Raw genomic sequence first — 21,750 nt, 5'->3', positions numbered from 1 at the left:
CATGTCTAGAAATGTGAGCTGCATGTGACTTTTTCCTCCCAGAGGAAACTTACTGGGCATGCACCCATTTCCAGGAACAGAGGTATTAGCAATTTCTTCTTAGTGTTAGTTCTTAGAGACTACAGAGGAGGAGGAAATCACGCAAATGTTAAACCTTAAGAATAAAGCCATATGGAGGACTCAAAAGTTACCTGGGATACAGACCAACCTCAAATTGTGATTATTTTGCAGGTGGGGTCATACAGTAAGATCAGAAAGGGCTCCAAAGGGGCTTCAATTCTTGTCTGTAATATTTTATTTCTTAAAGAGGAAAAAATCAAGTAAAAAGGCTTTTACTTTTTAAATCTGAGTGGTGAATAGTGGGTGTATATTCTATTATTCTTCTGCACCTTTCTCTTTCTCTCTTCAAAATCTCTCCCTCTGTTGTTTTTTTGTTTTGTTTTGTTTTTGTTTTTTTAGAAAAAAAGTCACTCGAAAGAAAATAGGCTAGCTTCTCAGGCAATAAAAAACATCAGAGTAGCCTGATGGCCTGAATTAACAGGTCTAAAGGAAGAATTCATCTTCAACAGTGGTATTAGTTGGTCAAGGAAACCCAGAAAAAGGAGATACATGATGTGCTGGTAGTACACAGCCGGGCGCTGTGCAGGAGTCAGGCAGCTTCACCAATGGACTTGGAGTATTTGTCCCATCATGTCTCCATGGAAAGGGGCTATATAACAAGTGGTTGCAGGCAATGGACTCTGGGTATTAGGGCAAGAGGTGTGTGTATACAGCAGGCGATTTTAATGATCCTAAAAAACATTTCCTAATCTAACTAATCTCCTTATTTCCTAATTCTATATTCATCTAATGGTACATTCTATTTGTTCCGTGAATCTGCCGCTCGGACATAATTGGTTATGATTTGGCTTCCAGGGTGAGTCCACCAACAGGGAGAGATGGTGGTTTCTGAGTATTATAGGTAGTGAGCCAGGTGTTTTGTGCTGCAAATCTGATTGATATTTGATATCTCTTGTAAGCCTACTTATTCTAGGAGAATGCTCCGATTACATAAACATTCGGTGTTCCAGTTTTTACTGAAAATAAAAGTGTACAATTTAGCTTGCTGGCAAAAATAAGTCTATGAAACCATGAGGCTCTGGGATACACCCAGAGTGTGTTAAATTCACCAATGTAACAAATGGCTCCCACGAGATGTCCTAGAGGTCAGCCAGGCCACCCCTGCAAGGTGACCCCTGTCACCCTGTGAAGTGGAGGGAGCAAGAACACTCATTTTCCATTCCCTCTTCATCCAAGACATGTGTTCAGTGGAAGCCTCCATTTTTATCTTACAAAGATGACTCCATATCCTGGCAAAAACAGAGACTTCAGTAGGCATTTACTCCCCTCTCCCACCAAAACTAAATGTCCCTGTCCAATATCCCTGGAAGATGCTCAGATCCGTGCCTACTGAGGTAGCCTACTATACTGTTGTCCAAATGTGAGAAGGGTTACAGTGAGTTCATACAGATTGCATTGAGTTCAAACCTCCCTTTTTGTTACGTGCATTCACTAGTTCCAGTTCTGCCCTCTGTTGCTGTATTTTCTAATGCTGAAGTCCCTCACACCTACACTGGGGCCACATCGTGGGAATGCACTCTCAATGGCCATGAATCCCAACTGGTAGATCAATTACCTAGTTCATCGTGGGTCCCTATCTAGCCAAGGCAGGGCTTTAGCCCTGGGACCGTGAAACCCTGACTTGGAGTGCAGACTGTCAGTTGATGTTTCCCTGGCTGACTTGGAGTGAAACCCTGACTATCAGCTGATCTTTCCCACTGACCCTCATTGCCCCAAGAGGCAATGCAATGTAGTGTTTAAGGACATGGACTTGAGACATAGGCTGCCTGGGTTTGAATCCTGGCTCTGCTACTCACTCACTGTGTGACTTGCAGCAGTTATTTACCCTTTCTGTGCCTCAGTTTTCTCATCTGTAAAATGAAAATAGTAGGATCTACCTCATGAGTATTATGTAAGGCAATATTCGTGAAGTACCTAGAATAGCACCTGGTACATAGAGAGTGCCACATAAATGTTTATGATAAATAAATTCTGAGGTTTTACTATGAAAGAAACAATATGCCCTGGAGACTAGTCGTTATGGAGGAGGAAAGAATTGCCCACATCCTTACAAGAGCTGACTCCTTCCACCTCCCTTCCCTGCCCCCCATTAGTTTCCATGGTGATGGGTAGCAGATGGGGAAGAATTGCCTGAGCTTCTTCCCATCTGCCTGTAAGCAGAGCAGGGAGCTGCCTCTCTCAGCTGGGGATGACCCAGATTCCTAGAACCCCAAACTGATGGAGAGCAATGAGAACACTCTCCCCAAGGTGAATGGACTAGGCTTTTAGCCTTGAACCACTAAAATGACCACAGCCACATTTGCTTGTTTGCCAAGGTCACTGGGGGAGAAAAGCAGACCCACAATGGAAATAGAACCTCAGTCCTGGCTGTTCAACTAGAAATGACCTTGGCCAGGGGCTGCAATCCCAACAGCATCTGTCAGCCCCTGGGATCGTTCATGCTTTAAACCATCCACACTTCTGGTCTAATCTTGCCTGTTTTGCTTCTATACCTTCCAGCTTCCTCTCTCTCTCTAGAAGCTTCCCTGTTCTACAAGCTGGGGAAAAAAGCCACTAGAGATTTTCTGGGGGTTATTTGGCTCCATTGCCTGATGCACTTTAACAAGGTCACATCGAGTCAGTCCTGACTGAAAAGAAAGTGACAGCAGGCAGGGCCAAGAGAAGCAGCTGGGGCTGTTGGGGCCAGTGGCTGACAGCTCTGCGCTTTCATCCCCTCAGCTGCTAGACAGCCATCCTGCCTTTGGTTAAACTGCACAGAGGCCATTTCTTAGTGTGGAGCAGTCTTCACCATGTGGGGGGATACATGGGCATCTCTCTCCATTCATTTTAGGTCCATGCTGTCTTTGCAAAGTGATAAGAGCTATTTTCTCATGGAAGCCTCTTCTTCAGCAGGAAGGTGGGGAACTTGTAAGAGCTCAGATATGGGGGGAAACAAAGTGGGCATATCAGAGGCTCTGCCAGGTTCTAATGTCAGTCATGGGACAGAGCTCAGGGCCAGCATCTCTGGTTGGGGTAGGGAGGCCACCGCATCTGAAAGGTACTGCCTTGATCCTGGTTCTACCTTCACCTTCTCCGGTTCTGACCACTGCTGTTTGGGGGGTGGGGAGACTTCTTCTAACACCTATTCATCATTGTCTTAATAACTGTCCTCTCAACTTAGGCCTTTAAAAACCTTTGAGAAAGGTGCCACTTGTAGTCTCCACCTGGGATGCTGCTAGGATTGTCTCATTCTTCCGCCCACCCCTCAACTCCCAAGACAAAGGCAGGCCTTCTGTCTGTGGCACTGCTCTGCCTAGACAGGCCAGAAGAGAGCAGACAGGAGACCAAAGGACCTTGCAAGGAGCTGACTCATCCTGGAGCAGTTAGCCTTCCCGTGTGTCAACCGAGTCCTAAAAATACCATCAGCAACACCTCTCCTTGTCTGAAAGGCCCCATCCTCACAAGGACTCCACAGGCCTCATGTCTCCAGGTGAGGAAACATAGGCTATGGAAAGCAAGTCCCCGACCCAAAGGCACACATCCCAGAGCTGGGAAGGATGAAGTCCATTCAGCTTGCAAGGCCACCTTCCTCACCCCTGACAGCTTGCCACACTGAAAGGAGCATGTGTTTGGGTTATCCAACATTATTTTGTTAACTGGCAGAACTATAGGGTTTGTGCTTTCCTATTGCTTCTCCACCAATTCCTCTAGGGGGCCCATGATCACTGACACTCCCCACCCACCCTCTATCCCATCGCTTACTAGTTAGGGGAACTTTGTGATGGGCTCCCTGGACATTACTTTGGGGATTCCCTGGTGTTCAGGCTTGCCATGTCAAACTTCACCCTGGCCTGCTCTCCACTTCTCTTTCTGGGCTGGACCATGTTAATAGTATTTGCAAACTACACCCTCCAGGCAAAAAAAAAAAAACAAAAAAAAAAAACAAAAAAACCTACCAAATATGTCTATTTGGCATAGCTAGATGTAACAGTTATACCCCAGGTAGGACCTGAGCATGGTAAGAACTTTTATATGCCCTATTATGGTTTCTACCACCGTCCAATTGATGGGCCTATAAAAGTTCCCTGCCCTGAGCACTGACCCTCAAGAGGTAGGCAATGGTTGTTAGATAACAGTGATAAATATTTTAAAGCTGCAAAACTGATTCTAATTGTGCAACTTTAGAAGGATAAGGTGGTTCCAAGGCAGAGAAACAGGACAAGGCTTTCAGATGGCTGGCTCACAGGACTCCTTAAATCACAGCCAGGGGGGCCTGCGTCAGAGGCACTCTGGGGCCCACTCCCCAGAGGAACTTGCTCACCTGTATCTCACATGCAGCCTGCAGGTGGAAGACCTTATAAAACGCCTCCTCCACGGTGTCACCTAGAGCAACCACTCCATGGTTTCTTAGCACCAGGATCTGCAGAGGAGCAAACGGCCAATTAAAACTTCAAGTCTTTTAAACTTTAGTTAAGAAGGAGCGATTTTTCATTTATTCCAGATCAGTTTCCATATCCAATCCCAAAGCACCCTCCCCACCAACTCCTTGTTCATTCTCCCCCTACAAACATTCCTAGCTACCCCACATGTAATATTAACCCGAGGCATCATCCCTAAGAAATGGAAGATGCTTTGTAAAACTGAGACTAGGTAGCTTGCTGGATTTCTTTGGGCAATACCTGGATTTTTAGGCTTTGGAGGACTTAGAAATCTAAAAAACTGGTGTCTGTTAAATTGAACAAAATTACTTGATGTCCAATATTAGGGACTAACCTCAAAAGCAACCTCTGGATCCTGTGACTTGGTTGACTTGGAAACCAAAACCCAAGGGGGTGGCTCTCTCAAGAGGTGGTTCTGAAGAAACAGGTGAGTCATGTCACCTCTTTGGACCTCAGGTCTCCTCTCCATGAATTCGGTGATGTCCTGCCAGCTCTAAGACCCTATAGCTCTGTGAAAGAAGCTGTAGTGACCTTCTACTCTAACTCTCTGGTTTTACAGAAGAGGAAACAGAGGGCTAAAGAAATTGAAAGTCTCCCAGCTAGTCAGGGGCAGAATCCAAACTAGAACCCAGGTGTTTTCACTGTTGGTGCAATGTTTGTGAGTCAGCCAGGAGCAGGGAGATAAAAGGGGTGGTGGTGGGGGAGAGAAACAGAAATGAATTTACACTAAGAGCCTGACTCCCCAAAGTTCAGATGCAGAAACTGTTCCTTGGTTAGTTTTATCTTCAAGAACTCTCTGAAAACAGATGATGCCCACTTAGTAACAGGAACACAGATCAGTGTGTTGGATTTGTCCTTGCAGACCTCGGCTGAGGCCTAGTGGCCTCATCATCACAGTCTCTCTTGCTGAATGAAAACAGCTGGAGTTTTTTTCCCCCTCAAGGGAAACAGGAAGGGATGATGACTCTGGCCTCCAAAAGACTTTGTAGATAGAAAATGCCCCATGTCTCAAACTCTGACAGCATTTCATAGATGTGAACATTTCCTCCTTCTCCGGGCATTGCTAATGAGGCATTAGAGAATGTCAGGAGAGAGTGGCAGGGATTTCTCCTCTGTGTCAGAGATGGGAAGACAGGGGCTCTCAGACTGGAAATGACTCAGGCAGTGAGTGCCTTTTGAGGACAGGAACAAGCATCCATCAGCCCAGGCTCCGTTCCAAAACTTCCTGTACTAAGCTGGCCACCCCTAATATTTGCTGTTAAAATATAGGTCTTTAGATTTAAAAAAAACAATAGTGAGACTCTGTTTCTATCAAGTTAGCAAAAAAAAAAAAATGATAACAAGTTTAGGAAGACTAGGAAGCAGCGTTCTCACATACCAGATGCTGGGGAGGAGAGGGCAATTTGCCTATATGAAGTAAGAGTTCTAAAATGTGCATCCCAGGCATTTATCCTAAGGATACAGTCTCAGGCATACACAGAGATTTAAATGAAAGAATTTTCATTGCATGTTGTTCATATCAAGGAAAAATTCAGGGGAAAAAACCCTCCAAATGTCCAACTACAGAAGACTGTTAAGGTAAAATGGTGACACAGCCATTCATATAATGAGGTATATTTTAATAATTTAAAATAGTGATTTAGAAAATAATAAAACACAACGGTATTTACTGGATATTGCTAAGGGAGAAAGGAGAATATATTTTATGATCCTAGTTTTATAAATATATGCGACTATATCTCGAGTGAGCACCAAAATCTCAGGGTAGTGGCATACAGAGAATCTTTTTTCACTTTTTTGTATATGTGCAACTTTGAAACATTGTCCACTGAACATGTGTCACTCATGATGTAGGCTTTTGACAATCCCACCCCAGAGTGTCTTCCCGGAACAGCTGAGCAAACCTTGCAGGTGGGTCCAAGGCACTTCTGCAGGCTGATTCGATCCGCTTCCTGCTCCATCCCACCATTGAAGTCATAGTAGGCCATGTCCCCCACCAGCAGGGCATTGTGGGAGACAGGCAGGAGGCCGCACTTCATGGCCGACACCTTCAGTGAGACAGTGGAATGGTTAGCACCTGCAGCTCCCCTAGCACCACCCTCTGCCTCTGCTGCACCTGATTGGGTCTGGCTTTCTGCTTCCTCTGATGTCTTTCCAGATTTCCCAAATCTTACCATTTTGATAGCAGCCATGTCAATATACCATTTTCTAAAACTGCTACAGAGAATGCCCTTGAGAGAGCTGATGCTGCTGCCCACTCCCAGCTCTTCTCTTGTCCTAGGACTCGGGGAAGAGGCTGGGGTGAGGCAGGGTCCAGGGTCCTCTGGGATGGGCTGGTGGAAGTCCTCAACCTTGAGGTCAGGGCAGAAACAGGGAGGCTCACTGAGAAGCCCCGTCTCACTCGTGACAGGGCAATAAGAGCACCAGGGAATAAGGTTAAAATCCATGCCCCACACCCTGCCTTTTATTAAAAGCAAGGGCATGGAGAGATTTAGGAGAGCTTCTTGCCTTTGTTCACTCATTCTGCCCCATGAGTAAGCCTGCAGAAATGGACACTCAGCACACATATATCATTCAGTCTTGGCCCAAATTCTGGAAAATCTGAATCCTCATAACTAGCGTACTTGGTAGAAAAAACCCGAGGCCAGTGACAAGTCTGCTCTGCCCCTGTAGGTATGAGGCCTCGTAGTCAGAAAGATGGGTTGAAGGCTGGGGAAACATCCAGAACTGGTTGGTGGTTGCCTTTCCAAGTGACACTGCAGTGTCTTAGGTACACATGGGGAAATTACCAGAGCCCTTGAACGGACAATCTGATACTTGAGGGTATCGCTTCTACTCTCTCCTGGTTTTCCTTGCTGCAATCCCAGCTCTCAGCCTACCTTGGGCAATGAGGAGTGGACAAGTCCAGGTTCCCACTGTATTACCTTTTATCAAGATTTCTCCTTACTAGAGAGAGGGGCTGGGGGCAGGCGTCAGCCCTTAGTCCAGTAGGAATGACCTGAACAGAAACTCAAGAGATGCCATTACCTGGGTCAGTGGTGCTTGTGTGTGTGTGTGCAGCAGGGTGGGGGACGCAGTAGAGCAGACATTACACATCTTTACCTTATCTCCCCAAACCAAGACTTTGGTGCTTAGAAAAATGGAGAGGATTAGTGTCCCCACGTTGGGTGTTCCCTCTCCTCAACTTGGCCTGAATTCCAGGAAATCTTTCCAGAACTGTTTTTAAAAAACAAGACTGCCACCAGCTTGGGGGGCTTAGGTCTTTCCTCAGGGAGAACCTCAGAGAAGCAGGTAGCAGGGGTCTGCCGCCAGCCTCAGGGTCTGAAATGCCGGCCTAAGGAGTGGACACTCACGGCTGCGGTGGCTGGCGTGTGCAGGTGGATGATGCAACGCACGTCGGGTCTGGCTGCGTAGATGGCCGAATGAAGACAGAAGCCCGTGGTATCCACTGGGAAGCAGCTGCTGCCCTTCTCCACCACCTCTCCCAGGATATTCACCTTGATCTGGGCCAATAATGAAGAGAGACTGATGGCCACAGGGCCGGCAGAGGCCCTCACGAGTCTCCCTGCCTGTGGGCCAGCACACGCCTACCCACTGTATTCAGACATTCCAGCACACCAGGAGCTAGGGCTGGGCTTGGTGTTGGGAGAAAAAGAGACCTGGTTTCTGCCCTCAGTGAGTATACAGGCCAACAGGCAACATGGGTGATTATAATTCAGCAGGAAAAATAATACAGCAGAGTTTCTCAAACTTTACTGGGTATAATAATCACCTGGAGATCCCATCAAAATGCAGATTCTGATTCAGTAGCCAAGAATGGGGCCCAAGAGTCTACATTCCTAACAAGTTCCCAAGTGACACTCAGGCTGTTGGTCTACAGACCACAACTTGGGTAGAGGGGCTAGAAGACAGCCCATCACAGAATTCTCTAGAAACAGATGGAAGGAGTCTTTGATCCCAGTAAAAGAAGGAGATCAGAGAAGTCTTCCCAAAAGAAGTAACATCTGAGATGTTTTCTTGTTTTTTTACCCTTTACTTTGAATTTTTAAACATACACAAAGGTAAAGAGAGTAGTATAATAAACATCCATTTACTAATCACCCAAAAGTTAGGTCTTAAAGGACAGGTAGAAACTAGTCACTGGTCTTATAATCTGTTTCTGAGGCCAAGGAGGTAGTAGGTGTCATGGCTAAAAATCACACATTCATGTGATGTGTGCGCACGCACGCGCGTGCACACACACACACACACACACACACACACACACACACCTAATGGTGGCTCTGGCTGGCTCTGCACACAGTCAGGCTGTGGTGTTCCCTGCTTAGCATAAACAGTTTCATGGAACATCACCACTAGAGAAGGTCACTTTGTGACACAGCAAGACAAAAGACTATTCCTTAATCATGCTTAAGCATAGACAAAAACAACCCTGTGCAAGTACAATCATGTCCACACCTCCTCCTGGCTAACGGGAAACCCTGGAGCTTCTTTATCAATGGCAGCTTCTGCCTCGCTCCAATCCCCCACTCCTGCCTCACAGAACTGCCCCTATGCCTGACATTGCACTATCCAAGGCAGCACCCTCTTCTTAGCACCAGCCAGTTGTCCTAATGTCACTTCTGCACACAGCTGGCAGGGTACGATTGCTACATGGAAACCTGGCCACATCACTCACCTGCTTACAGTGCTTCAGAGGCTCTACACGACCAGCAGAATAAAGCGAAAGCACCATAACAAGGCTTTTGGTGCCATTTATCATCTGGTCCCTGTCACCATTCCAGCCTCACTAATATGTGAGCCAGACGCAGCCACTCACTGTCCTCCCAAGTGCACCATGATCTGGCATGTGTCTGGCTTTGTGCGAACTGTCTTCCTGCTGAGGACACAATTGCCTCTGCCCAGCCCCTCCCTGCTGTCCCAGTCTATGTCTGCCTATCCTGTGGTTTCCTGGGGACTCAGTTCATTCACCACTGGGTCAACCCAACTCCTTTGCCCCTCCTGCTGGGGCTCCCTAAGCTTCCTGCTATAGGAGAGCATTCTTCACTCTGAGTTTACTTGCCTGCTCCCCCACTAGGCCACAAATGCCTTAAAGGCAGAGCCTGTGCCTCCTTGTGTCTTTGGTTCCAGTCTGACTCAACCATGACCTTGTTAGGTGGCCCTGTGCAAGTCACTTACCTCCCTGGGCATCAGCATCCTCTCTTCCCTGTAAAGTGGCCTTGGCAGTCCTCATGGTCCTGCCCTGCCCAAATACACTGTGACTTTGTCAGCTGGCTCTTTTAACTGCAAGCCTGGACTCAACATGTGAGAGTGTGTCAAGGCTGGCAGAGGCCTGGAGGTGGCACCCTCTGGCCTCGGCTGTGCAGCACAGATGGTGTAGCCCCCCGCAACCACTGGCCCTCTTCCGCTTGTAAGACAGTCCTTTCTACTGTTTTCCTTTTCCCACCCAGGAATCTTTCCTGATCAAGACCAACTTCTGGAACTTTCTTCCTACTACACCTAAAAGGAGCAAGAGAACCAAAAGGGGTCCCAGAAGCTATCTCGAATGGCACCAGCACTAGGCAGGTCTTGCAGAGTGCTTGAGAGAAAGTACTGGCTGTTGTTCTAATATATCCCCGAATCTAGTAAGACCTCCCCACTCCCAGCCTTTGGGGTCCAATCCCAGGCATAGGAAGACCCCATGTCCGTCTCCTCCATCTCCTCCTCCTCCTCCTCCTCCTCCTCCTCCTCCTCCTCCTCCTCCTCCTCCTCCTCCTCCCTCCAACTGCGCTTGTTGCCTGCACCTTGCATTTGGTCTCATGGTTGGGTTGTGCTATGGGTTTTCTGCTTCAGGGCCATGTGCCTTCTCTGGCCCACCAGACTGCAAGCTCCACAAGGGACAGAACAACAGTGGCTAATCTGGAGATGGCCTGTCACTCTAGGCTGCTGTTGTTTCAACAAGGAATAGGCAGCGAGATGCCAGACTGTACTCACCAGGCTGGATGCGGTGACTTCACTACAAGAAACTCCCTTAGGGCTAATCAGGAAGTGATCCTGTTCCTTGCTGACTCTCAGCTGGAAGGAAGACACATGTTGTCAGTGGCAAGGAGAGAGAGGGATCATTTCCAAGGACTCTCTGCTTGAATCCCCTCTTCCCCTGACTCCATTGCATCTAAAACTTCCTCCCAGGGACCCTTATCTCCCTCCAGCATATGAGAGATGAAGAAGATCCAGCCTTTATTTGGAACTGGGGCAATGGACCTACAATAGGAATCTCCCAATGATCAGGGGTAGCCCTAGAAATAGGCTCCAGGAGTTCCTAGCTCCTTATCTAGAGAAGTGGCCGTGATTGACCACAATGGTTAGAAACCTTGAAAGGGCACAGTGCATGACCATGCCAACAGCAGGAGTTCTCCCTTCCAATTTTGTCAAGGCCACACACAGTGCCCACCCCACTCCAAGATGCTCTCCTCACCGTAACGTAGGTGTCGCTCAGCTGGGCCCAGCCATAAAGGTCTAAGAGACGGTACACGCTGCTGATCTTGCACCGCATGAGCCGCTCTCCCTTGGCCAGGTTCAAGGTGTCAGCTGTGTGGAGGTCATTGATGGGTGTCATCATGGAGAAGTCTGCAAGGAAACAGGGCGGGGATAGGGCAGCTCTCAGGGTCAGGGCTCCTGTCTGCCCCCCTTCCTTCCTTTCCCTAGTCCTCTCCAAATTCTCACTGGCACTACAACTGCACAAAACTTCCACAGGCAGGGAATTAAATATTCTTTGACTCTTACCCAGGGGGAAAATGTCCATAGAATGGATAGTTGTGCCCAAGTAAGTCTTCTGCTTATTCAGATAAAAATGGCATTGCTTTTGATCAAAACTCATGGCAATAGTCAAACCACAGAATGGAGAGTTCTCAGAATGCCAAGCCTACAATAAATCCTGAAGATGGACACTGAATAAAAGCAGAAGTAAGTTTCTGAGCAGAAATAGGGATATATTTCATCAACTAGTTTTCATGAAGAAGTTCCTAATCATTAGACCTGCTATATCATATTGTTTAAATTATATCATGTAATATAACTTCTCCTCTGCTTTAGAAACAGGGAAAATTAGAAAGCCAAGTCAGGCAGGAAGTCAATTCCTCAACCTTTTCTGACAAGTCATAAACTTCCAGAAGTCAGTATGGCTGGCTGAAAGGCTCCAGGCCTCAGGCAGGCCACATCTTTTCCCCTCTGGATGTGCAGTCCCTTGGTTACTTATGGTTCTTTCCGGGAATTTGGAGGGATGTGGAAAGGATTTGGAAATTGGCCTAGAAGATTTGATGGTCCTATCCTCAGGGTACCCAAAGGGTCTAGGAGGTGATGTCCAATCTATCCCATTAAAAATGATGACTGCTGCCTGTACACCTCCAGAAGGCATAAGAGGGTGTCTGAGACCAGCACTTCTGACTAGTATCCTGAAACCAATAAAAGAATCAATAGGAGAGGGTTCTGGCTTAAAATGATGTCTGGCTGGGAGCCTCCTGATGATGCCTCTCCCAGCATCTCACTAAAAACTTTAATGGATTCAAATGTCCTTTAGAAGCTTCCACCATCTCAATAACCTCACTACTACACAATGTGATATATGTCCTATATCAGGTTTGCCGTTAGTTGAAATGATGAGGTTGTTTGCAGAAGTGAGGGTGGATCAGGTGCTGTTGGGCCTATGTAAAGCAAACAGAACCAACCTCAAAACACCCCATGTCAGGAATATGCCCCTAGAAAGCCTGTGACCACCAGAGGGATACCTCCAGGGCATGTGTCCAGTAACCATGGTTGACAGAGAAAGAAGTGGTCCAAAGGCTCAGCTGAACTGGCAAAAAGAACAACAAAATTCTAAAGTCAACAATTTCTAATTGGAATTGACCAGTCTGGGATCCTTTCTTCCTCTCTGTGCATTCCCTAGACAAGCAATTACCTCTTTACTTCATCCCTAGCAGCAAGAAGGGAGGGATATCAAAAGCAACCCCGCCCCCATATAAAGCCAGGCAAAAGGGGCTATCCATGATTTCTTGGAATCCTTCTTTTACAAATAACTATGGAGTCCCAGGGATGGCCAGGAGGCCAGAATAGATCTAAAAACATGCCATCACATCTTCCGTGTCCTGTATCAGTGTCCCCCTCCCCCACTCCATGGAGCTTTGCTGTAAGGATTATCCCACCCACAGGCCCACGGTGGGAGAAGAGACCAGAAGCTTCCACCAGCAACTCAGAACCTCTGCTCTCAGGGTTTTAAGAGAAATAATGCTTGTTCTGACCAGCCTCACAAAAGTTAGGATACTGAGTGCCAGGTTTATGACTTAGATCTAACCAAGCCATTTACTCAAGGGACCTAAGAAAACACAGAAAAAGATGAAAACTCACTAACCCCTCTGGGAAAGCTAAGACTGAAGGACACACTATTGCAAAAAAAAAAAAAAGAAACCAAAATAAAAACACAGAACCACCACAAAATTCTAAGGCAAATGGAGCTGGACAAAGAACAACCTATCTGTGCGCGAATTCATGACTCTTGGAACCTCCCCTGTCCACAATCCCTGACTCAGATACCCTGGACATAGACTAATCAGATTTTCAGGCATCCAACTGTCTTTCTGACAGATGCTGGCCAGTAAGGCAGTGAGAATTCTGGTCAGCTCTATTTCTCTCCCAAAAGAAAGAGTATAAGGTCAGAGACATGAAAACGATGAGAAAAAATAGGATAGCTATGGAAGACAAAGACCAGAGAGTCAGCATACAGATAATTAGCATCAATATAACAGAAACAATTTCTGAACTGAAAAAGAGACCTGTGTAACTAAGTTATAAGGATTTACTACATGCCAGAGGGAAAAGTCCATAAAGAGAAAAAGCCTATAATTATATGCTTCCTGACACGTTTCTGAAATACAAGGATAAGGAGAAAAAATGCACAAACACCTACAAAAAATTTGGGTTACCTACAAAGTATCAAAAAAATAGGCTGTTTCAAATTTCTCTGCTATAGCAATAGATGCCAGAAGACAATGCTACAGGAGGTTTACTAACAAACAACACTAAAATAAAGTGACATAAAGCAGGTAAAAAGAAAACAGTCACCAAAACTATGCCCAGAAAATGTAAACAAAAATAAACAGAGATCATAATACTATTATCAAAATAGAAATCAGGGAAAGCACATCCTTTTGGAATATTCATCCTTGGCACCAAGAAGGGAGGTATAACAAAAGCATAAGGACCCCAGACAAAGCCAGGCAGCAGAGGTCACTGTTGGAAGGACCATTGTATATATTATTCTACATGAAATAAACCTATAATGCATAATGAAGCTACAGCTATAAAGAACACTTTTGCTTTGGATAATGTTTCAGCAAGGTACAAAGCAAAAGCCATCAGAAATACAAAGATAAATGAACAGTAATCAAATATACAGAGAAAAACAACACAAATCTCACTTTTTATAAAATTGAAAATAATAAATGAAGATACAGATTAAACACTATGCCCTAGAGATAGAATCTACATATCATTTAAAAATTATATTAGGGCACAAAGAAAATCTCAGTAAATCCCCAACATAGACATTAAATAGGCCAAATTACCCAAACACAATGCAATAAAATTAGACATTATCAACAAACCTTTAAAATAATACAAATTAAACCACTTGGAAATGAGAAAGCACACTCCCAGACAGTTCTTAGAATAAAAATAAAATCAAAGCAGCAACTGCAAACTATCTGTAAATTAACAATAAAGGAAATACTGTGTCAAAATTAATGAGGTAAGACCAAACTTACATTCAGAGAGAAAAAATTCATAGCCTAAAATGTCTTTATTATTGAATTAGAATGAAAATAAAGTATTCATTTTATTCTATTCAAGAAAAAAATATAAATATCAAAATAAACCAAAGAAAACTTTTGGAAAATAATTAATGAATAGAAAAACAAAATCAATGAATTGGGAAACTCGAAAATTAGTAGAACACATAGATCCAAGAATTGGCTTATGCAAGATACATGAATAAACCAACACCTGGATTGGCTGTAAAAAGAAAGGGGGAATACACAACACCAGAAATGAGAATGGGATGTCATCTCATCCACAACTGAAAGTTTAAATGGTAGAAAGATGGTACATCACTCTAATAATTTTGAGGCTCTCTATGAAATGAATCATTTATTTAAAATATATGGCCAAAATTTACTCAGGACGTAGCAAAATAAATTTTTTAAAGACCCTAGATAAAACTGAGAAAAAAAATGTTATCAAAAATGTTGCCTATCTGGATGGCTTTACCAGTGAATAATAAATCTCCAAGGAAGAGAGACTTCCTATCTTATTTAAATTCCATCAGGCAGGGGCATCTGTGTGACTCAGTTGGTTGAGCATCCAACTCTTGATTTCAGCTCAGGTCATGATCCCAGAGTCCTGGGATCAAGCCCCATGTCCAGCTCCACACTGAGTGTGGAGCCTGCTTAAGATTCTCTGTCTCCCCCTCAGCCCCTCTCCTCCTCTCTAAAATGAAAACAAATAAATAAATAAATGCCATCAGGACAAAGAAAAGTGCAGGGATCACCTGATTTATCTTATGAAACTATAGCCTTAATACCAATACTAAATGAGGACTGCACAAAAAGGGAATTTCTGACCAATCTCATGTATGAATATGCAAAATCCTGAATAAGTCTAGCAAATCAAATCTAGAAGAATATTTTCAGAAGAATGCATCAAGACCAGGAATGATTGATTTCAGGAACGAAAAAATACTTCAATATTCATAAATCTATTAATATAATTCATCACATCACTAGTTCAAAGAAAGGAAAGTCAATAAATGCCCAAAATGCATTTTATAAACTCAACATCCATTTCTGAGAAGAACCCATATTGAACTAGAATAAGAAGAGATTTCCTCAACATGATCACAAACTCAACTCTTCGGGTAAAGGGTTTCTATTAAAGTCAGAAACAAGACAAGAATGATTATTCTCTAATGTATTATTAAACATTGTTCTGAGAGTTCTAATGAATATAGTGAGAAAACTGGAAAAAGAAAACAAAGGGTAAATGTTGAAATGAAGGATTCAAAATGAACATTATTTGCAGGTCATGGGATTTTTTTTTAATATACAAAACCCAAGAGAATTAACTGAGCAACTATTAGAATTTAAGAGTTCAACAAGAAGCTACTTTTCTGGTACTGGTAAGATTCTGGTAAGAAGCTACTGGTGACAGCTACAACCAGAAAGAAAATTGAGTGGAGAAAAAAATCATTTAAAATAACAAAGTTACATAAAATTTCCAAGATACACTTAATAAGAAATTAGTAGGGACTATATGAAAAGAACTACTAACCTTCTCTGATGGACATTAAAAAAGGTAAAAAAAAAAAAAAAAAAAAGCAAATAAACAGAAGACATACATCATCTCTGAACAGACTTAAAATTCATTCATGCAAATATTTTTAAAACACCTAGTCTGTGACAGCTACTTTTCTAAGTCCAGGACACTACTCTAGGGTACAGCAGTGAACAAAGGATACAAATATCTTTTCTCCTGTGGAACTTATATTCTAATATAAAATTGTAAATTTATAAATTCTTCACCAAATGAATCCATTCAATACAATCCCAACCAAAATCCCAAAAGGGAATTTTTGAGGTAGATTGGCGGAGGGTGGGGGTAGGGGGGGTTGCAGAACATGACAAATTCTAAAGTTATTTTTAAGAATAAACTGGCACAAATAGTTGAGGATTTGACAAATAAATAATTAAGGGCATTTGTCCCATGAGATGATAAAACATGGGGAAGGTGTTTCTGAGTATGTAATCAAAAGCAGAACACACAAAAGAAAGTACTGACGGATTCAGAATGTGATACAATTCTGAATTGTACTACAATTTACTACAAAAAGAAAATCATCCCAGTATGTATATGAAAATATATCCAACCTCATTAGTAATTAAATAAATGCACATTAAAACACAAAGTGCTATTTATTGCCTATCAAATCAAAAAGATGAAACGAATGGCATAATACATACTATGCACAGATCAAGGTGCAGGAAATGGGCATGACTGCATTTTTTGTGGGAATGTAAATTGGTTCTTTCTTTCTCCAGGGAAATTTGGCATTATGCATTAACATCTTCAAAACATGCACATTCTTTAATCCAGCAATTCTACTTCCAGCAATCTGTCTTTAGAAAATAGTCATAGAATAAATCGAAGAATTTATTGCATTGTTGTTCACAACAGCAAAAAATTGTCAACAACCTAAAAGTCCAAAAATAGGAAATTGGTTAAATGAACTATGGCATAGTCAGCCATGCCACAAAATACGCATACCTCCACCAAACACTGTATTACAGAACCATGTTTTATTATGTGAAAAACTAGTCAAGATATGTTAAGCTATCAAATTTGCATATATATTGTGATTCCATTTTTGTTTTCTTAATTTATCTATGTTAAGAGAAAAAGGCTGGAAGGATATACACCAAAATATTGATAATAGTCATTTCTTGGTTGTAAGAACACAGTACAGTGATTTTTATTTCTCTTTCTTGAATTATTTTTCTAATTTTCAGTCATATTCCTGTATTTATGTTGTTGAGGGGAAGTATTTTTTAAATTTTTTTTAACGTTTATTGATTTTTGAAGGAAAGAGAGACAAAGTGTGAGTGGGGGAGGGCCACAGAGAGAGGGAGACACAGAATCCGAAGCAGGCTCCAGGCTCTGAGCTGTCAGCACAGAGCCCAATGCGGGGCTCGAACTCATGAACTGCAAGATCATGACCTGAGCTGAAGTTGGACAATTAACTAACTGAGCCATTCAGGTGCCCCAAGTATTTTTTAATGTTTGTTTCTTAAAGGTTGTGGGCAAAGCTTCAGAGACTAGGAAAATGGTTTCATGCCCAGCTCTGGATGTTTGTGGCTCTTGTCTAGGGAGTCAGGTTGGTCTGTCCAGTGTGAGACTGAGACACTGGCTTCAATGGCCTCCTCTCATCCCCACGACCCCATCTGCAGGGGAGTGGCTCCAGGAGACTGAGGAAAGAGCAGCCTGAGTCAGGGCCTGCTGCTAGAACACAAGGATTTTTCTTCGGTTCTGCACCTGTAACTAGAGTAACAGGGAGCAGAATCCTCACTCCCCACTCCTGGTCGCTCAAGTAGAGGCCATGTAAGGGACTTTGAGCTGCAAAGCTCTTCCCTTCATGCTAATCCACTTATGAGCGGGACTGGAAGAGTCACAAAGAGGCTGCCCTGCCTCTCACAGCAGTAACACCATGTCATCCCGTCCCCTCCCCCAGCAGAACAAGAAAAAGGTTTTCCTGTAAGTCATCCTCCCCATTCTATTTCTGGGCATCAGGAAGAATTCTTCTGTGGGTCTTTAAATCCAGCAGCCTCAGAAGCAGAGCCAGGTACCTCTTTGGCTGGTCCCCCAGGTCTGCGAACCCAGTTGCACCACTCACTCCGTAGCCTGGCAACCAACCCTCTCTTCCCCGCCCCACTTCCTCCACCTCTGCTCCTGGCAGCTCCCCAGCTCCCCACATACTCATGGAAGATGTTGGGAAGACTGCGTGGGAGGTGCTGGCCATGAAGTCCGCGATCTGCCGCAGGGCCCAGATGTTGGAGGAATTGTTCCCCTTCTTCATCTGCTCCTGGATGAGGCCTTCCAGCTCCTCCCTGAAAGACTGAAGCAGGCCCCAAGGCGCTGGTCCCCCCAGTGTGTCTCATGCAGGAGACTGAGGGCCCCTCTTCCAAGTGTCCGCCCCTATCCCTCGGCTCAACTAGGCCAGGGCCACACATGGGATCCTCGGGCCCCAGAAAACACTGGGGGTTCCACAGGTACCTCAGGAGACCCCCCCCCAAACTGCTGTTTGGGAAGCAAAAAGGAGATGTCCCCTGCTGTGTTCCCTTTGCCCTATGAACCGTAATCCAGATTCCAGGTCCTTCCTGGGTCTAAGTGACAGTCAAGACACACTTCCCATCACCCACCTGGACTTCCCCTACCCACCACCATCAGACTAAGGCGGCTTCACTTTAGTAATTGAGACATTTCAAAAAGCAGAACTGAATGAAAAAGTGTGCTATTGTCCCTGTCCAGTAGGCATGCCTATGGCTCTTCTAGGCCTCAGTTTCCTCATATATGGAAGGATTTGCTGTCCTCCCTGTAGCTTCCATTTCTGATGTCCTATGACTCTAAGCCTGGCTTTTCAGACCATAACTAAGACATGCCTGTCCACCAGGTGGCAGCAGGGAACACACAGGAGGAAACAGGCATTGGTGAATCTATAATAGGACAGAAGAAACGTGACCTCCTCATGTCCTCATTTCTTGCCTGGGAATAGAGTCCTATCCATTCAGGCCCCAAAACTTGGGTTGGTACTAACTCTGCCACTTCTACCACACCTGCCATCTCTCCTAGTCACAAGTTGGAGTTTTTCCATCATCTCAATGCTTTTAGTACCTGCCATATTCCTCCAGGCTCCTCACGTAGACACCTGTCACCCAAACCTCAGGACCATTACCTCAGCGCTCCTCTGTGAGGTCTGAGCATTCACTGTGTGCTCTTAACCAGGGTCCCACACAGCCCACTACATGTCCTGGCCCTCCAAACCCCATGGGGACTGAGGCAGACCCCCATCCCAGCAGGCACCTGGAGATGCCAGCTCCATCCTGAGCTTCCCAAGCCTTAGGATCATGCGCTGTTTCCTGAGGACCTCGCAGCTCTTGTGCCCTCACCCTCCCATTCCACAATGCTCTGCTGCCCCCACCCCCCACACCACCCAACCTGCATCAGCCTCCCACTCAGTGGTCCATTAGGTCCATGCTTTGTTCTTCTCAATGCACCACTTGTGGAAGGATGAGTTCTGTGTCCATGCCATGCAGGTACCAACTGACCTCAAGTCTGGGGCCATGGTAGGGTGATCGTGACTTGCCCTCTCTTGCCCGGCCCATATCTCTCTGTACCCTCCACTCTCTCCACCTCCTGGGGCTTCCAGACCCTCTTCACCTCTGCCCCATACGTGTCAACCTTCTTGCCCTGACAGTGAGTTATTTGTGGTGTTCAAAAATGGGAGGCCCGAGCCTTCCACATGGCGCCCCCTGCTGGCCTCCGGTTTATACAAATATGCCTGTTAGTTCAGTGTTACAGCTTTGGTGGAAGACTGGAAACTGAGGCAGGGCTCCTGTCTTTCATACCCACCTCCTCCCAGTACCAAGCCAAACCATCTGCACATAAACCAGGTTTTGCCATCCACCAGTGACTAGGGAGAGAATTAAATCCAGGGCCAGGCCCGTCAACGGGCTTAAAATTGCTAAGACGCTGAGCAAGTAGGAGTTCTATAGCTTTCAGGTTCACCCAAATGAATATGAGTTCCCCTCTCCCCCCCCTCCTTCTCCTTCTCCTCTCCCACCCGCCTGGGGCGGACCTCGCTCACCGGGCTCTGCAGGATCATGGTGACGCGCTTCTTCTGCTCCATCAGGTTGAAGTCCTGTCGCAGGTCCGCTGCGCGACCGCGAAGGCGCAAGTATTCGGGGTCGTCCTCAGAAAAGCGGTCGAAGTACTGCTGCCCCTGCGGGGGCGGGGGGGAGGCAGCCTCTGGGACGGTCTCTTCACTCATTCTCCTGGTGGGTTTACGATCCACTCCTGGAAGCCTACAAAGAGAAGAGAAGAGGGTGCTCCCAGTCGTAGTACAGTTTTCTAAAACAGAGGGGCTGGATTCGGTTGTATTCACACGCTGGAGGTGGCTATTTCCAGTAGGGTGTAAGCCAAGCAGCGGTTTGGACTGCAGTGCGCCGGCAGCTGCCTATCTATAGGGGGCGCTAACACATCATCGGACCAAGCGAAAATATGGCAGAGGCTCAGGCGTCCACCACCCTTCCCTCACTAACCTGCCAGGCTTAAACAGCAACACCCCGGTGGAAGTGGACAGTTTGGAATCCAGTGTATGACCTGCACATCTTTTGGAGCATTTCTATGATGCATATCTATATAGTGTAAACCTATATATTGGGAGTTAGTACTTACTAAAGTACTATATCTAGACCTGATCCCACGAATGAGGACTAGGGCAGCCTTAGGAGAGTTGGACTGGGACCCCTTTTTAAGCACGCTTTTTTTTCCTAAGGTCTGAGGGCAAATATAGGAATGTCTTCTCTTACTATATTGGAGACCTTCCGAAGAAGCAGGCTCTGCAGTTCCAGCCTCTACCTCCCAGCTGTGGGACTTTGGCCACAGCAGTCTCCCTTTGTGTGTCAGCACCACTAGGCCTTCAAATCAAGGTTATGCCCCTTCAACACCCAGGCCAGCCTTACAGAGCTCTAGCCTTCTCCCTGTTCTGTGATCCGCTTCTCAGCAAGAGGGCCTTAACCGAGCAAGAATTAGCTTCTGAACACGAGTAGAGAGATGCCAACAAAAGAGCATTACAGGGGATCAGGACACTGGCTTTCATCCTTAACCTGCCCCTCCCTCACTTTACCTCCATGGGCTCACATTTGCATTCCATGAGGAGGTGGAATGCTCTCTTGTTCCCTCAGAGCACTCCTGCCTCCTCATCCTGATCTCTTCTTTCCCTTTGGCCCATTCTGTTAGCCCAAACCTTGACCTTCATGACAGCCAGCAGCTCATTACACAAGAAGCCTTGCTGACAGCTAGTAAAACATATTCTTGTTGTCGGTGAGCTGTATGTGACTTCTTCCATCTTCTGTCAGGCCTCTACCCTCCACCTTATAGTTTCTGAGTGGGGCAGGTAGGATGAAGCATTAGGTAATAGGTAAAGTGGGAATTCACCCCATCAGCCCAGAACACTCAGGTGATCTTTCTTCCTCTCCCTCTTCTTTCATTTTTCCTTCGTACCTTCGTTCCATTTTTTCCCTTCCTCCCTCCCTCCCTCCCTTCCTTCCTTCCTTCCTCCCTCCCTTCCTTCCCTCCCTCCTTCCATTCCTTCCTTCCTTCCTTCCTTCCTTCCTTCCTTCCTTTTCCCCTTTTGGGGAATAGCAAATGGCAAAGTTAAGGGAGGGAACATATGCAGAGTCCCTTAGCTTATTGCCTGAACCTGTGGCCTAAAGCAGTGGTTCTTAAACTTGGGTGCATGTTGAAATCTGCTGGGGAACTTGAAAAAATACTGATAATCAAGGATTTTCATGTTATTAGTCTGCGGTGTGACCTGGACATCAGGATTTTTAAAAGCTCCCTGGGTGATTCCAAT

General features: G+C 45.4%; 1 protein-coding gene across 9 annotated transcripts in view; it reads right to left on the bottom strand.

Moving 5' to 3' along the window:
• Positions 1 to 21,750, bottom strand: part of ADD2 (adducin 2) — a 105,566-nt gene that overhangs the window by 23,394 nt on the left and 60,422 nt on the right. For 8 of the 9 annotated variants that reach the window (XM_060658327.3, XM_060658263.3, XM_060658269.3 and 5 more), the window contains exons 3-9: positions 19,972 to 20,197; positions 18,093 to 18,231; positions 10,993 to 11,144; positions 10,512 to 10,592; positions 7,892 to 8,041; positions 6,443 to 6,586; positions 4,421 to 4,519 (exon numbers count right to left, since the gene is read on the bottom strand). In XM_060658327.3, coding sequence (XP_060514310.1) covers positions 4,421 to 4,519; positions 6,443 to 6,586; positions 7,892 to 8,041; positions 10,512 to 10,592; positions 10,993 to 11,144; positions 18,093 to 18,231; positions 19,972 to 20,163 — 957 coding nt within the window. In that variant the 5' untranslated portion in view covers positions 20,164 to 20,197. The remainder of the gene's footprint in view (positions 1 to 4,420; positions 4,520 to 6,442; positions 6,587 to 7,891; positions 8,042 to 10,511; positions 10,593 to 10,992; positions 11,145 to 18,092; positions 18,232 to 19,971; positions 20,198 to 21,750) is intronic. The other variant, XM_060658343.3, reaches the window with a different exon arrangement.

Source organism: Panthera onca, chromosome A3 (genome assembly GCF_046562875.1).
Source record: "Panthera onca isolate mPanOnc1 chromosome A3, mPanOnc1 haplotype 2, whole genome shotgun sequence".
Lineage (NCBI taxonomy): Eukaryota > Metazoa > Chordata > Mammalia > Carnivora > Felidae > Panthera > Panthera onca.
This window is presented reverse-complemented; position numbering and strand designations above follow the sequence as displayed.